Raw genomic sequence first — 14,490 nt, 5'->3', positions numbered from 1 at the left:
AAACGTTTCCTCAATAATTGTCTTAAACTGTACATAAATGGTTTTGCCCATATTGGAAGTATTTATTATCTCACACCCTAAGTTAAAAGTACACCTGAGGGGTGATCGTTCAGTAATTGCTTATACATATACACAGGTGTGTATGCATGTATAAATATACAGTACAGTACTCACCGCATGTATTACTGTTGAAGAGAACACCGTGGTTTGGCTTTCATCAGCAGACTTACCCACAGTCAAGGCCAATATGCCCCCAGAGACTAGGTCAAAGCTGTGACTCTACCCTCACACAATTGGCTTCCTTTTACTCAGAATCTGGAATAGATAGAGGTAGTGGTGAGGTGAAGTGTTAAACCATCCCCTGACGCGTCTCCAACGCGGAAACGTGAAACCCTGAGGGAAGGTTAGATAATGTAAATAATGTTAGAGAGTACGGGTGGGAGCGAGCGAGAGGGAGGGAGGGAGGGAGGGTGTCAGTGTGTGGTTGGAGGTGGAACATGTACGACCTGTGCTTGCCTCCGCTCCTCGCTTACACAGGTGAGACATTAACTACACTCTTACGGAAAACACAACCACGGATCTTTCATAGAGCAGTGCCTGGATTTGGTTTTATCGTTGTGAATAAGTGATTTGAACGGTTAAGTGAAATAACCCCCCAAAAATGTCATGCGTTGTGAAAATATTTCTGTATGAATATTTATTTTTCTTTCATTGCATTCCAGATGACAAGGATGAAGGCAACTGACTAAAACACAATACTGAGGATATACAGTGTAGTGACGTGTGTTAAAAGCAGAGACTAGTGGCTGTGTTGAGAACACAGACGGGTGAGTGTGCGACACTGTTACAGATATTAACCATGTTGCCGGACATCCCCATAGGCACCCTGGAGGGCGATTTCAGTGCCCACGCCGGCCGTCACAGTCAAGATGATCTAGTGGACACTAACAATAACGATCAGGATACTTGCTGTCGCGACAACAATACCGATGACTGCAAAAATGACGATGGCAATCCTGGCAACGATGTTGATACACGTATGTGTCAGACTTCTGCAGGTGCTGGCGTTAAGTACCAGCTGCGTCCCCGATCGGGGCAGGGGCAGCGTCGTTATGATAGCGAGTGGAGCCTTCATGACACGCTGACATATAAGCAGCGACCACCACCTCTCTCTAGGTACCGGCGGAAGACTGCTAACGCCCGCGAGAGGTACCGCATGCGACAGATCAACTCTGCTTTTGAGAGTCTGCGTGGTGTCCTGCCGTCGTGGGTGTGTCGCCGACGTGCTGCCTCAGATCTCACCAAAATCACAACGTTGAGGCTGGCCTCTGCCTACATCAGGTCGCTGCAGGACATCCTGGACGGTAAGGCCCACCAGGATATATGTTCTTGGGTCCTTTCCAGCCTCCTACAAGATGACCCCAGCTCCAAGAATCCTCGGATCGAACTTGACATTACCAGCTCCAATGAAACCCAGATCACAGAGCCTCACAGCACACCGGAGACCCAGCTGGTGACTGTCTTCTGCCAAGAATCTTCCACAGGCATTCTGGAGGATAATTTGGGGTCATTCACGTACTCCTTGGCGACATCTGAGACTGAGGGTGTCACCCTGCTGCTTGGGTGCGAGTCGCTCCCCGCCTGGACACCACAACACCCAGCCATCGTTACCTGACACAGCTAAAACATAACCCAAGCTAAACTACACTTGCTCTACGTTTCACTATATATATATATATATATATATATATATATATATATATATATATATATATATATATATATATATATATATATATATATATATATATATATATATATATATATATATATATATATATATATATATATATATATATATATATATATATATATATATATATCATTGAACTAGATAAATTGTATAGTATCACTAGTTCTCAATTATCTTCTTTTAGTGTACTCTGGAACGTTCCTGTGATTCTTTTGAATATTTACTTTAGTCTATCATAAGGGCAATGAATATTTGTATTTATTATATAATAATTATCTTTAAAGAACTGAATATGTGTATGTATTACCTGTTTACGAAAGAGGCGAGTGTTTGTTCGGAGAATGCAACGTTCCTATAGTGTCAAGCTAGGTTTAAAAATTTATGTGTGAAGGGTGGTGGAGCCTTGCCAGAAGCTGCCACAAGTTCGCCTACCAGGATGAACTTTAATAACACTAAATCTTACTACACAACATTATTCGTTAGAATAAACTGCTGCTGTTTTGGCCCCTTCACTTCTTCTGGGGGCCCTTATGTTGCTGTTGGGGCCCCTTAAGGGAGCCCTTCAACTACTGATTAAGGGAGCCCTTCAACTACTGATTAAGGGAGCCCTTCAACTACTGATTAAGGGAGCCCTTCAACTACTGATTAAGGGAGCCCTTCAACTACTGATTAAAGGAATCCTTAAACTACTGATTAAGGAAGCCCTTAAACTACTGATTAAGGGAGCCCTTCAACTACTGATTAAGGGAGCCCTTCAACTACTGATTAAGGGAGCCCTTCAACTACTGATTAAGGGAGCCCTTAAACTACTGATTAACGGAGCCCTTAAACTACTGATTAAGACACCACTTAAGGTACTGCCCAGGGTCCTGAAACTACTGATCAGCGGAATCCTTAAGCTACTGATCAGGGGATCCCTCTCCTCTGCCCTCTCATCAGTAACTTAAGCTACTGATCAGGGGATCCCTCTCCTCTGCCCTCTCATCAGTAACTTAAGCTACTGATCAGGGGATCCCTCTCCTCTGCCCTCTCATCAGTAACTTAAGCTACTGATCAGGGGATCCCTCTCCTCTGCCCTCTCATCAGTAACTTAAGCTACTGATCAGGGGATCCCTCTCCTCTGCCCTCTCATCAGTAACTTAAGCTACTGATCAGGGGATCCCTCTCCTCTGCCCTCTCATCAGTAATTTAATCTACTGCTCAGAGGATCCCTCTCCTCTACCCTCTCATCAGTAAATTAAGCTACTGATCAGGGGATCCCTCTCCTCTACCCTCTCATCAGTAACTTAAGCTACTGATCAGGGGATCCCTCTCCTCTGCCCTCTCATCAGTAGCTTAAGCTACTGATCAGGGGATCCCTCTCCTCTGCCCTCTCATCAGTAACTTAAGCTACTGATCAGGGGATCCCTCTCCTCTGCCCTCTCATCAGTAACTTAAGCTACTGATCAGGGGATCCCTCTCCTCTGCCCTCTCATCAGTAACTTAAGCTACTGATCAGGGGATCCCTCTCCTCTGCCCTCTCATCAGTAATTTAATCTACTGCTCAGAGGATCCCTCTCCTCTACCCTCTCATCAGTAAATTAAGCTACTGATCAGGGGATCCCTCTCCTCTGCCCTCTCATCAGTAACTTAAGCTACTGATCAGGGGATCCCTCTCCTCTGCCCTCTCATCAGTAACTTAAGCTACTGATCAGGGGATCCCTCTCCTCTGCCCTCTCATCAGTAGCTTAAGCTACTGATCAGGGGATCCCTCTCCTCTGCCCTCTCATCAGTAACTTAAGCTACTGATCAGGGGATCCCTCTCCTCTGCCCTCTCATCAGTAACTTAAGCTACTGATCAGGGGATCCCTCTCCTCTACCCTCTCATCAGTAACTTAAGCTACTGATCAGGGGATCCCTCTCCTCTGCCCTCTCATCAGTAACTTAAGCTACTGATCAGGGGATCCCTCTCCTCTGCCCTCTCATCAGTAACTTAAGCTACTGATCAGGGGATCCCTCTCCTCTACCCTCTCATCAGTAACTTAAGCTACTGATCAGGGGATCCCTCTCCCCTGCCCTCTCATCAGTAACTTAAGCTACTGATCAGGGGATCCCTCTCCTCTGCCCTCTCATCAGTAGCTTAAGCTACTGATCAGGGGATCCCTCTCCCCTGCCCTCTCATCAGTAACTTAAGCTACTGATCAGGGGATCCCTCTCCCCTGCCCTCTCATCAGTAACTTAAGCTACTGATCAGGGGATCCCTCTCCTCTGCCCTCTCATCAGTAACTTAAGCTACTGATCAGGGGATCCCTCTCCTCTGCCCTCTCATCAGTAACTTAAGCTACTGATCAGGGGATCCCTCTCCCCTGCCCTCTCATCAGTAACTTAAGCTACTGATCAGGGGATCCCTCTCCCCTACCCTCTCATCAGTAACTTAAGCTACTGATCAGGGGATCCCTCTCCTCTGCCCTCTCATCAGTAGCTTAAGCTACTGATCAGGGGATCCCTCTCCCCTGCCCTCTCATCAGTAACTTAAGCTACTGATCAGGGGATCCCTCTCCTCTGCCCTCTCATCAGTAGCTTAAGCTACTGATCAGGGGATCCCTCTCCCCTGCCCTCTCATCAGTAACTTAAGCTACTGATCAGGGGATCCCTCTCCCCTGCCCTCTCATCAGTAACTTAAGCTACTGATCAGGGGATCCCTCTCCCCTGCCCTCTCATCAGTAACTTAAGCTACTGATCAGGGGATCCCTCTCCTCTGCCCTCTCATCAGTAACTTAAGCTACTGATCAGGGGATCCCTCTCCTCTGCCCTCTCATCAGTAACTTAAGCTACTGATCAGGGGATCCCTCTCCTCTGCCCTCTCATCAGTAAGTTAAGCTACTGATCAGGGGATCCCTCTCCCCTGCCCTCTCATCAGTAACTTAAGCTACTGATCAGGGGATCCCTCTCCTCTGCCCTCTCATCAGTAACTTAAGCTACTGATCAGGGGATCCCTCTCCTCTGGCCTCTCATCAGTAAGTTAAGCTACTGATCAGGGGATCCCTCTCCCCTGCCCTCTCATCAGTAACTTAAGCTACTGATCAGGGGATCCCTCTCCTCTGCCCTCTCATCAGTAACTTAAGCTACTGATCAGGGGATCCCTCTCCTCTGCCCTCTCATCAGTAACTTAAGCTACTGATCAGGGGATCCCTCTCCTCGACCCTCTCATCAGTAACTTAAGCTACTGATCAGGGGATCCCTCTCCTCGACCCTCTCATCAGTAACTTAAGCTACTGATCAGGGGATCCCTCTCCTCTACCTTCTCATCAGTAACTTAAGCTACTGATCAGGGGATCCCTCTCCTCGACCCTCTCATCAGTAACTTAAGCTACTGATCAGGGGATCCCTCTCCTCTGCCCTCTCATCAGTAACTTAAGCTACTGATCAGGGGATCCCTCTCCTCTACCTTCTCATCAGTAACTTAAGCTACTGACAGTCACATATTTACATTTTATTTTAATATTTACTGAACTATTATCTTTCCGAGATTCCTTCGACACCTTATGAATCAAGACATGTTTATGTCTTGATTGTTGACATCTATAGCATTATTTGTGACTTAGACGAGTTTACCTCAAGCTTGGATACCCAAATTGGTGTGTTGTAAGTAGAGTTACTGTCAGAGAAGGGCTCTTGATCCAAAGAACTGGAACTATCTCCTCTCCGGTCCCCAGGTGTTACCCCAGGATTATTGCCTCAGCTTTATTATAATGATGTTAGTAGAACTTTGACAAATACTCAATTTCCCCGGATATTCGAGTAGCTCTCTCGCGGAAAAATAAATTATGAAAACATTTCTGTAATTGGCTTTGGTGAGCCAAATGGAACAGGCCTAAGTAGTTTGATGTTATTAGCCTCAACCACGCCTAATTTGAATTCGAGTTATTTTTATTTTTAAAAGCAAGCGCTAAACTCTGGGGTATACAACAAAATATTATAGCCTAGTGTGTTACCTGTCTCAGTCTATGATTATTTTAAGGAACTTTATCAAATGTTTACCTGGAGTCTGTATGTTTGTATCTATTGTGTAGTTGCTAAAGCTATTACTACTGTTACTGATATAATTATATTTTTTAATAAATAATAGTGCTGACAAAAGAGTAAAAATAATACTAGTTGAAATACATACTAAGTCTAGCAAGGTAATGGCACTAGTTATATCTATGGCAAATTATAACTAAAATAACTGGATTCTTTACTATCATTACTTCTTTAAAGCGATGTGTGGCCCATAAGGGTTTAAAGCTTGTTTTTAATACAATACAATATAATAATAATAATAATAATAATAATAATAATAATAATAATAATAATAATAATAATACTGCCAGAGACAGTAGGTATAACAATCTCAGTCCAGCAGGTGACTCTCAATATTCAACTCTACTATATGACATAATTGGTCCTACAGCTCTGCAAATATTAAAACTCATTCATTTCAGCGTCAATCATTTTAATAAGATCCTTCTCTAAGACACCAACTTTACCAACATCTAATATATAAAACAACACCACTACAATTCCTTCCGCGATCGAATAATAATCGAGAAAGATTATTATTAACTGACATTATATGTATTGAGAATTTGGTAATTTTAATTTGAAAATGGTAGTTATCATTTCTTCTTAAAGTCTGTATTATAACCTTCTTCCTCGCTCAGGAAACTATTGTGAGGTTCTTGATCCAAGGAACTGAACGTATCCTTCACTTCCTCGGATCAAACCTGAATGCCTCCCATTTCCCAGGTGCTGTGAATCTAGCAACTATAGAATTATTATTAATATTTTCATAGGGAACCCATTAAACCCGTAGGGGTTATGCAACGCCAGAGGCATCAACGCATATATCCTCCCTTGAAGGGTTGATTAATGTCATTCTCTCTCTCTCTCTCGCTATATATATACATACACACACACACACATATATATATATATATATATATATATATATATATATATATATATATATATATATATATATATATATATATATATATATATATAATTTATCCCATTTCCCTACTTATAGAATTATTTATGTTTTCCTCTTAAGACAAAGCTGAGTAAGCACATCAGAAATACTTCAAAAATTTGTACTCAAAGATATACTTGAGAGAGTACTCAGTTTTAAGTAAATGTTGACATAAAGACAGTATCATTATCAGGACAACATAACTTAAATACAAATTAAAACAATCCTTAATAAATAAATTTCACAGATGATTTTTTTTTTCCAGACCAATTTTATTCTGTAATTTATTTGTCATTGACGACTATCTGATTTTCCCTGAATTTCCTCTTGCAGGTTTACAGGACAGGGAAATTATTAATATATGCAGGAAAAAGCGCTAAACCTTTAAGGATTATACAACGCCTGGGAAATAGATGAAATGGGTTGCTTCAGTGAACTGTAGTTCCAGTTCCTTGTATCAAGATCCCTACACCATCTCAGATTAACAGAATGTGGAGTTATCATTAGTACAATAACGTTAAGATAATAATAATATACTGAATGACATACTGAAAAAATAATAATACATTTATGGGAAAGCTCTAAGCCCGTAGGGACCATACAGCACTTGGGGTATGGTAGGTAATCAGATTTGATCCCCGGAAGAGAAAGGCAGGTCCAATTCCTTGGATCAAGAGCCCCTCGTCTGCATTAAAGCACCTCTGAGGGGTAGAAAATAATAAATATGCATGTATTGCAGGTAAATATTGTGCCCGAGAGGGTTGAGCGTCTGCTCTTGGGCCCTGAATTTTGACCCTGTTATCTGGCGAGTTGAGTCAAAGATCTCCACATTATCATACTACTACGCCTTTTACAAACATTTTTCTCACCTTGGCATTCAGGTCCCTTACCACAATTAATCTCTCACTTGGTTCAACACTCCTTTAAAATCTTGGTTCAACACTCCTTTAAAATCCACTTAACACTTCCCAAAATCTCTCTCTCTCTCTCCTGCCGGACTTTATCAAGCATGCTTTTAAATCTCTTTACAGCACTAAGCACAACTTTCTCACTAATTCATATGTCCCTCTGGCTCAGGTGCACGTGTACTCCCCTAGATGAGTCTCCAGTTCTTTGGTACAATATTATCCTTTATTTGACCCGTACTGAAGGCCCATAATCCCTATGGTTCTATCATACTTAGTTTTAAAGCTGTGTATAGTTTCAGTCTCCATCTCTTGTTAGTTCTAGCTTTTACCCTTACCCAGGAGTTGTATTCAATGAATTTGTGACACCTTTGGGAGTGCAGGTTTTCACCTGTGTTATCATGCTGCCGCTCTCCCTTCACTTCACACATCGTCCTTGTGTATCTCTGTTGATATTCCCGAGAATATTACACCTAAGATCTACCTACTTAGGCTTGTCCATGCAGTGTTAAAATATTATGCTTCTCAGCTCAGGAACTTGTCATGCTGCTCAGCTCAGGAACTTGTCATGCTGCTCAGCTCAGGAACTTGTCATGCTGCTCAGCTCAGGAACTTCTCATGCTGCTCAGCTCAGGAACTTCTCATGCTGCTCAGCTCAGGAACCTGTCATGCTGCTCAGCTCAGGAACTTGTCATGCTGCTCAGCTCAGGAACCTGTCATGCTGCTCAGCTCAGGAACTTGTCATGCTGCTCAGCTCAGGAACTTGTCATGCTGCTCAGCTCAGGAACTTGTCATGCTGCTCAGCTCAGGAACCTGTCATGCTGCTCAGCTCAGGAACCTGTCATGCTGCTCAGCTCAGGAACTTGTCATGCTGCTCAGCTCAGGAACTTGTCATGCTGCTCAGCTCAGGAACCTGTCATGCTGCTCAGCTCAGGAACTTGTCATGCTGCTCAGCTCAGGAACTTGTCATGCTGCTCAGCTCAGGAACCTGTCATGCTGCTCAGCTCAGGAACCTGTCATGCTGCTCAGCTCAGGAACCTGTCATGCTGCTCAGCTCAGGAACTTGTCATGCTGCTCAGCTCAGGAACTTGTCATGCTGCTCAGCTCAGGAACCTGTCATGCTGCTCAGCTCAGGAACCTGTCATGCTGCTCAGCTCAGGAACCTGTCATGCTGCTCAGCTCAGGAACCTCTCAGGCTGCTCAGCTCAGGGTCTTGTCATGCTGCTCAGCTCAGGAACTTGTCATGCTGCTCAGCTCAGGAACTTGTCATGCTGCTCAGCTCAGGAACTTGTCATGCTGTTCAGCTCAGGAACCTGTCATGCTGCTCAGCTCAGGAACCTGTCATGCTGCTCAGCTCAGGAACCTGTCATGCTGCTCAGCTCAGGAACCTGTCATGCTGCTCAGCTCAGGAACCTGTCATGCTGCTCAGCTCAGGGTCTTGTCATGCTGCTCAGCTCAGGAACTTGTCATGCTGCTCAGCTCAGGAACTTGTCATGCTGCTCAGCTCAGGAACTTGTCATGCTGCTCAGCTCAGGAACTTGTCATGCTGTTCAGCTCAGGAACCTGTCATGCTGCTCAGCTCAGGAACCTGTCATGCTGCTCAGCTCAGGAACCTGTCATGCTGCTCAGCTCAGGAACCTGTCATGCTGCTCAGCTCAGGAACCTGTCATGCTGCTCAGCTCAGGAACTTGTCATGCTGCTCAGCTCAGGAACTTGTCATGCTGCTCAGTTCAGGAACCTGTCATGCTGCTCAGCTCAGGAACCTGTCATGCTGCTCAGCTCAGGAACCTCTCATGCTGCTCAGCTCAGGAACCTGTCATGCTGCTCAGCTCAGGAACCTGTCATGCTGCTCAGCTCAGGAACCTGTCATGCTGCTCAGCTCAGGAACCTCTCATGCTGCTCAGCTCAGGAACCTCTCAGGCTGCTCAGCTCAGGAACCTCTCAGGCTGCTCAGCTCAGGAACCTCTCAGGCTGCTCAGCTCAGGAACCTGTCATACTGTGTAGCTCAGGGAGCTATCATACTGTTCAGTTCATACAGCTATCATGCCTCTCACACTATGGTTATTATTATTACATTCACAGCACAAAACAAACTATGATGAATTTAAACAATGGTTGCAATAAATGCAATTACAGCAATTTTAAATTTACATTGGTGTTTAAAATTTACTCCGGAACCCTCCCTCCCTCCCCCCCCCCCAAAAAAAAAAATCAAGCAGTGTGATTTTATTTTCATTGTGCTCTTATAACTACCAAGAAAATAAGTTAAGTATCCTTTTCATGTTTGGTTAATAATAATGATAATAATTATTATTATTGTTATAGCGAAGCGATAAACCTGTGAGTTAATACATCTGTTGAATAGGTTATTTAGTTTGATCCCAGAAAGGGTAAGAGATTTAATCCCTTGGATCAAGAGCCCTTCACTCGTGTCAAGGCCCCCCCCCACCTCCGAGGTTTGTTAAGTGGATGAAGACATACATGCCCACAACATATTATGATAATTCTCAGTTTATTTACATATTCAAATGTTTGTTTCTGCGTTGTATCAAATATTGTCTATGTAAGGCTGGAGTATGTAACCCAAGAAGAAGTGTTAGGCAAGAGAAAGTGTTGACTAGAGGGGTGTGTGACCTCCCGACAACCTTACCTTAATCCATGACCTGGAAGGTCACTCCAGGGCGTGACCTCTCTCCTTCACACGGGAGAAACCCCAACGCCATCCGCTTCCATCGTATCGTAAGCTAAAAAAAAAAAAATCCATCTCAGCCTCTATTCTTCCAAGACCTCTTCTTGTTTTACTTACAAGGGAGGAACGTGGGTTGGCGGCTGTAAGGCGCTCGGCACCTTATGCCATAATAAGCGATCAAGTTGGATAATAATAGAATAATACACTAAATATCTTAGGAACACTACAGTGGTGTTGGTATTTTTTTTTTAATTTAGCAAAATTTCATACGTCAACAATTTGTCGTTTCTCTATTTTATACGATAGTTAAAATTTAATATTTTTATTATGCACCCCATACCCATCCTGTGGACCGTAGTTAATAGATTACAGACGTACATAATGGGTCCAAGAACTGGGTGGCAAAGTCCTGATAGCTGAACAATTTACAGTGGTAATGCATTATTTACATGTTTATATCTGGTCACAATCGTGATGAGTTATTTATTAGGTCTCACACACACAGGAGAAATGCTTTATTTACAGTGAGCAGTCAGGGTATTTTTCCAGAATGGTTTTTAATATACCACTGTATTATTATTATTATTATAATCAAGGGGGAAGCGCTAAACCCGTAGGATTATACAGCGCATGTGGGGGGATGGAAGGTATTCAGGTTCAATTCAGGGAACCGGAGCACAGATCCAATTCCCTAGATCAAGAGCCCCTCACCTACGTCAAGGAACCTCCCTTGAGGGGTATACCACTGTAGATAAAATACTTTGACATTTCTTGAAAATTTCTGAGTGAGTTGTTTCTGAATTCATTAATTTTACCCCATTATGACACAAGGTGTGACGATGGTCAATTAGGCAAAGTTTACATCTGGTGGTGGTAATTTAACCTCCGAAGATACCTGTATCTCAGCCGGAGCCGGGCGATAGTGACATCCAAGAGTCGGCTTATTTTGTTGGATGCACCATAGACATGTGGCTCCTCCTGCATGATAGAATGATGACAGATGGACTGACTGGTGTCAGTCTCCTTCAGTCGATAGTTACAGTGGGAAGAAAAGCTGTTTCTCAGTCATATTCCATCACACAGGATGGGTCACATACATAGTGCTAAAATCTGTCAGACTGCGCTGGGAGACTTGAGTAGGGCATTGTAGGTATTCCACCAAAGGTTTATTTGCTACGGGAGCTTCAAAGGTTTCGTTCCAGCAGAGATGGAGTACCCATCTATTATTCGAGAATTATCATTTTTCAGGATGGTCTAGCCCATACACAGGAGAAATAAATCTTTTTGTGAAGATATCCTCATAGAAATTTCATTTCTCCTGTGTAAGAGGTAGGTCATCCTGAGAGATGGTAATTCCCAAATAATGAAAATGCAGCTCTGCTGGGATGAAACCATTTAAGCTCTAGTATCTGAAATAATTGACGATATCCAGCTCAAACTGACAGTTTTCAACATTATATATGAAAGCCATCCTGTGATGGAATATGACAGGAAAACATATCCAGCTTTTGTTCCCTTTATATAACTATCACAGAACAGGGTGACAGAACACTGCTGATGCATCAGCTAAGTTAAAAAAATGTCACTCAAAGAACATTAAAAAACAGATAAGCAATACAATATCCCTATTCTAGGCAGGTGTAATTCACACCCAACCATTCCCATTTATGTTGGGCTAATCAATTTCTTTAAAACTGTCCAATTATTTGCTTCAGTAGCGCTACTTATCAGGATGTTCCACTGATCCACATCCATATTGTCACACCAGTGTTATCCTATAAACTCTAAGTAGAAATATCTAAATTTACCAAACTTTAATTCAACGCTGCGATTATTATTATAATCAAGGGGGAAGCGCTAAACCCGGAGGATTATACAGCGCCTGGGGGGGGGGGATGTGGAAGGCATTCAGGCTTAATTCGGGGAACTGGAGCACAGATCCAATTCCCTAAATCAAGAGCCCCTCACCAACATCAAGGAACCTTCCTTGAGGGGTTCGTATTATAGAATGGACATAATTGCGCTGGAAAACATGAGGAGGATGACAGTAATGGTTCTATGTATCAGAAACCTTTCCTTCGTATACAAAGATAGTATGAAGGCGTTGAATTTGTACTCTCCGGGAAGACGTACAAACAGAAAACAGGAATAAATAATGGGGATATAAATACGTTTTGAAAGTAACTAAGACAGGACTTGCAGCAAAGGATTTATTGAGGAAAAAAACTAGATTTAGAAAGGAAATAGATAAGTAGTGGTTAGCCAATAGAACTGTATGTATATGAATGAAACAATTCCTAAGTAGCGTCACTGGGGCGAGAACTTTAAAGAAGCTTCGAATATACGTTGTACGGGAATATGAATGGGTGTAGCCTAGCAGGGATCAACAGGCCTACGGAAGTTTTCCTTCATTCTTATCTTATTATATCCACGTTTCGCATCAGATAGAACCCAACCAAGTCTTCATAAAACTCTGGCCAGAGCAAAACAGTACAGAATAATAGATTTTTCTTTCCATCAAGTGTCATTCAACCATACATGTCGATAATACCTGTCATGCTAGAAACATCTTCGTATGAAAGACTTAATGACTTCATTAAGTAAGCATTACACTCTTCATTAATGTTTTTTATGTAGACTGTAAAAAACAGAAGCCCAATTCTGTCCCTTGTGGAGTGCCATATTTTGCCGATTTTCATTCCGAATTCCCATTTAAACAAGATCTTTTGCCAATCAGTTAGCACTGCTTTGAGCCTGGCGAGACCTCCATTACCATCTGCAGCCACTTACTAAGAAAAGCCTTAATTAAGCCTAGATGACTCAAGAAATCGCAGTGACACGATTGCAAACAAACCATAAGAGGGGTTGGGTCTGAACTCGTGGCGAGTGAGTTGTAAAACTTCTGGTCAGCGCGTAAGCCAGTGGGCCAGCTGGCTACAATAAGATTCATCTAACTAGGTACATTTATACGCCATAGAGAGATTACTAGAGGCCCCACTGTAACAACAAATGCAAGTTTTTATAAATGAATCTCCCATCTGCGTGGTCGTGACGAACTCTAGCTCTAGTCCCCTCAAAGCCGTCATGACTCATGTAATCGCTGGCGGGAGACTCATTTGTAAAAACTTGCATTTGTGGTCACAGTGAGGCCTGTGCTAACCTCTCTATGGTGTATAAATATACCTAGTTGGACAAAGCTTATTGTAGCCAGCTGGCCCAGTGGCTTACGCCCTGACCTGGAGTTTTACGAATCACTCGCCACGAGTTCAATCCCCACCCGTGGTATGGTTTGTTAAGCCTAGATAAACACTACTCTTTCTCATGGTTCACCGTTTCAAATATCGAAGTGAAGACTCATTTGTCAAATTAAGTTTCAAGGTAGCTTCGAATTGTCTTCACAGCTATCGATCCCAATAATCTGCCCATCTGTGAGAGTGAAACGTTGTCTTTAATAAAGCTTCTTAAAGCTCTACAATGTGTCTTTTTGCATAAGATGGGGGTGCTTATCTGAAGCTAAGGCCCTATTTCAATTTCTGTAAAATGCCTCTTACATTGGTGATACACTAAAGACTAATTATTATTTTTACTGTCATATTAGCAGTTTGAAAAATTTTTTAAATAATTCATCAAGACTTAGGCTAGTAGCTTACCATTATCTTATTAGCAGTCTCTGAAAATATTCATCAAGAGTTAGGTCACCTTCACATGTGTCAACCGTTCTGCCGTTTTGCCATGTCCTTGTTAAATGGGTCATTGATAAAGATCAGTGTCTGGTTATTTTTTCTGATGAATAAACAATAAACTAGCAAAACAACAAAAAAGTATCGGATGCCCTATTTACCAGCGCCGTGTGTGAAAAATAAGTATTGGGTACTGGCACCCCGTCATCTGAAGACAGACTGAGGAAGGTTGTTTGTTCATCAGTCCAAGCAACAAATGATTTTTGTAGCAATCGCACAAGGGAAATTTTATGAACCAACAGCTCTCTACAGTAACCTGAAACTTTTTTTTTATGTGCATTCCGCTTGCCATAAATAAGGCAAGTAACCTGGAGCGGGAGGTGATTGCAAGAGTAGCTAGCGTGTTGCCTGCACCTCTCCCTGCTTGACTCCGCCCTTACATGTGCTTTGTGGTAATGGTGGCTGGTGTA

The 14,490-nt window shown here is 42.7% G+C and overlaps 1 protein-coding gene across 1 annotated transcript; it reads left to right on the top strand.

The window, feature by feature from the left end:
• Positions 1-450: 450 nt before the first annotated feature.
• On the top strand, positions 451-1,731 carry LOC128686005 (helix-loop-helix protein delilah-like). Its single transcript, XM_053772639.2, has 2 exons — positions 451-537; positions 723-1,731. The coding sequence occupies exon 2, from the start codon at positions 860-862 to the stop codon at positions 1,673-1,675; it is 816 nt and encodes a 271-aa protein (XP_053628614.2). The 5' UTR covers positions 451-537; positions 723-859; the 3' UTR covers positions 1,676-1,731.
• The last annotated feature ends 12,759 nt before the right edge of the window (positions 1,732-14,490 follow it).

The sequence above is a fragment of the Cherax quadricarinatus genome, chromosome 9 (assembly GCF_038502225.1).
Source record: "Cherax quadricarinatus isolate ZL_2023a chromosome 9, ASM3850222v1, whole genome shotgun sequence".
NCBI classification, from domain to species: domain Eukaryota; kingdom Metazoa; phylum Arthropoda; class Malacostraca; order Decapoda; family Parastacidae; genus Cherax; species Cherax quadricarinatus.
The sequence above is the reverse complement of the archived record's forward strand: the minus strand, read 5'-3'. Positions and strand labels throughout refer to the sequence as shown.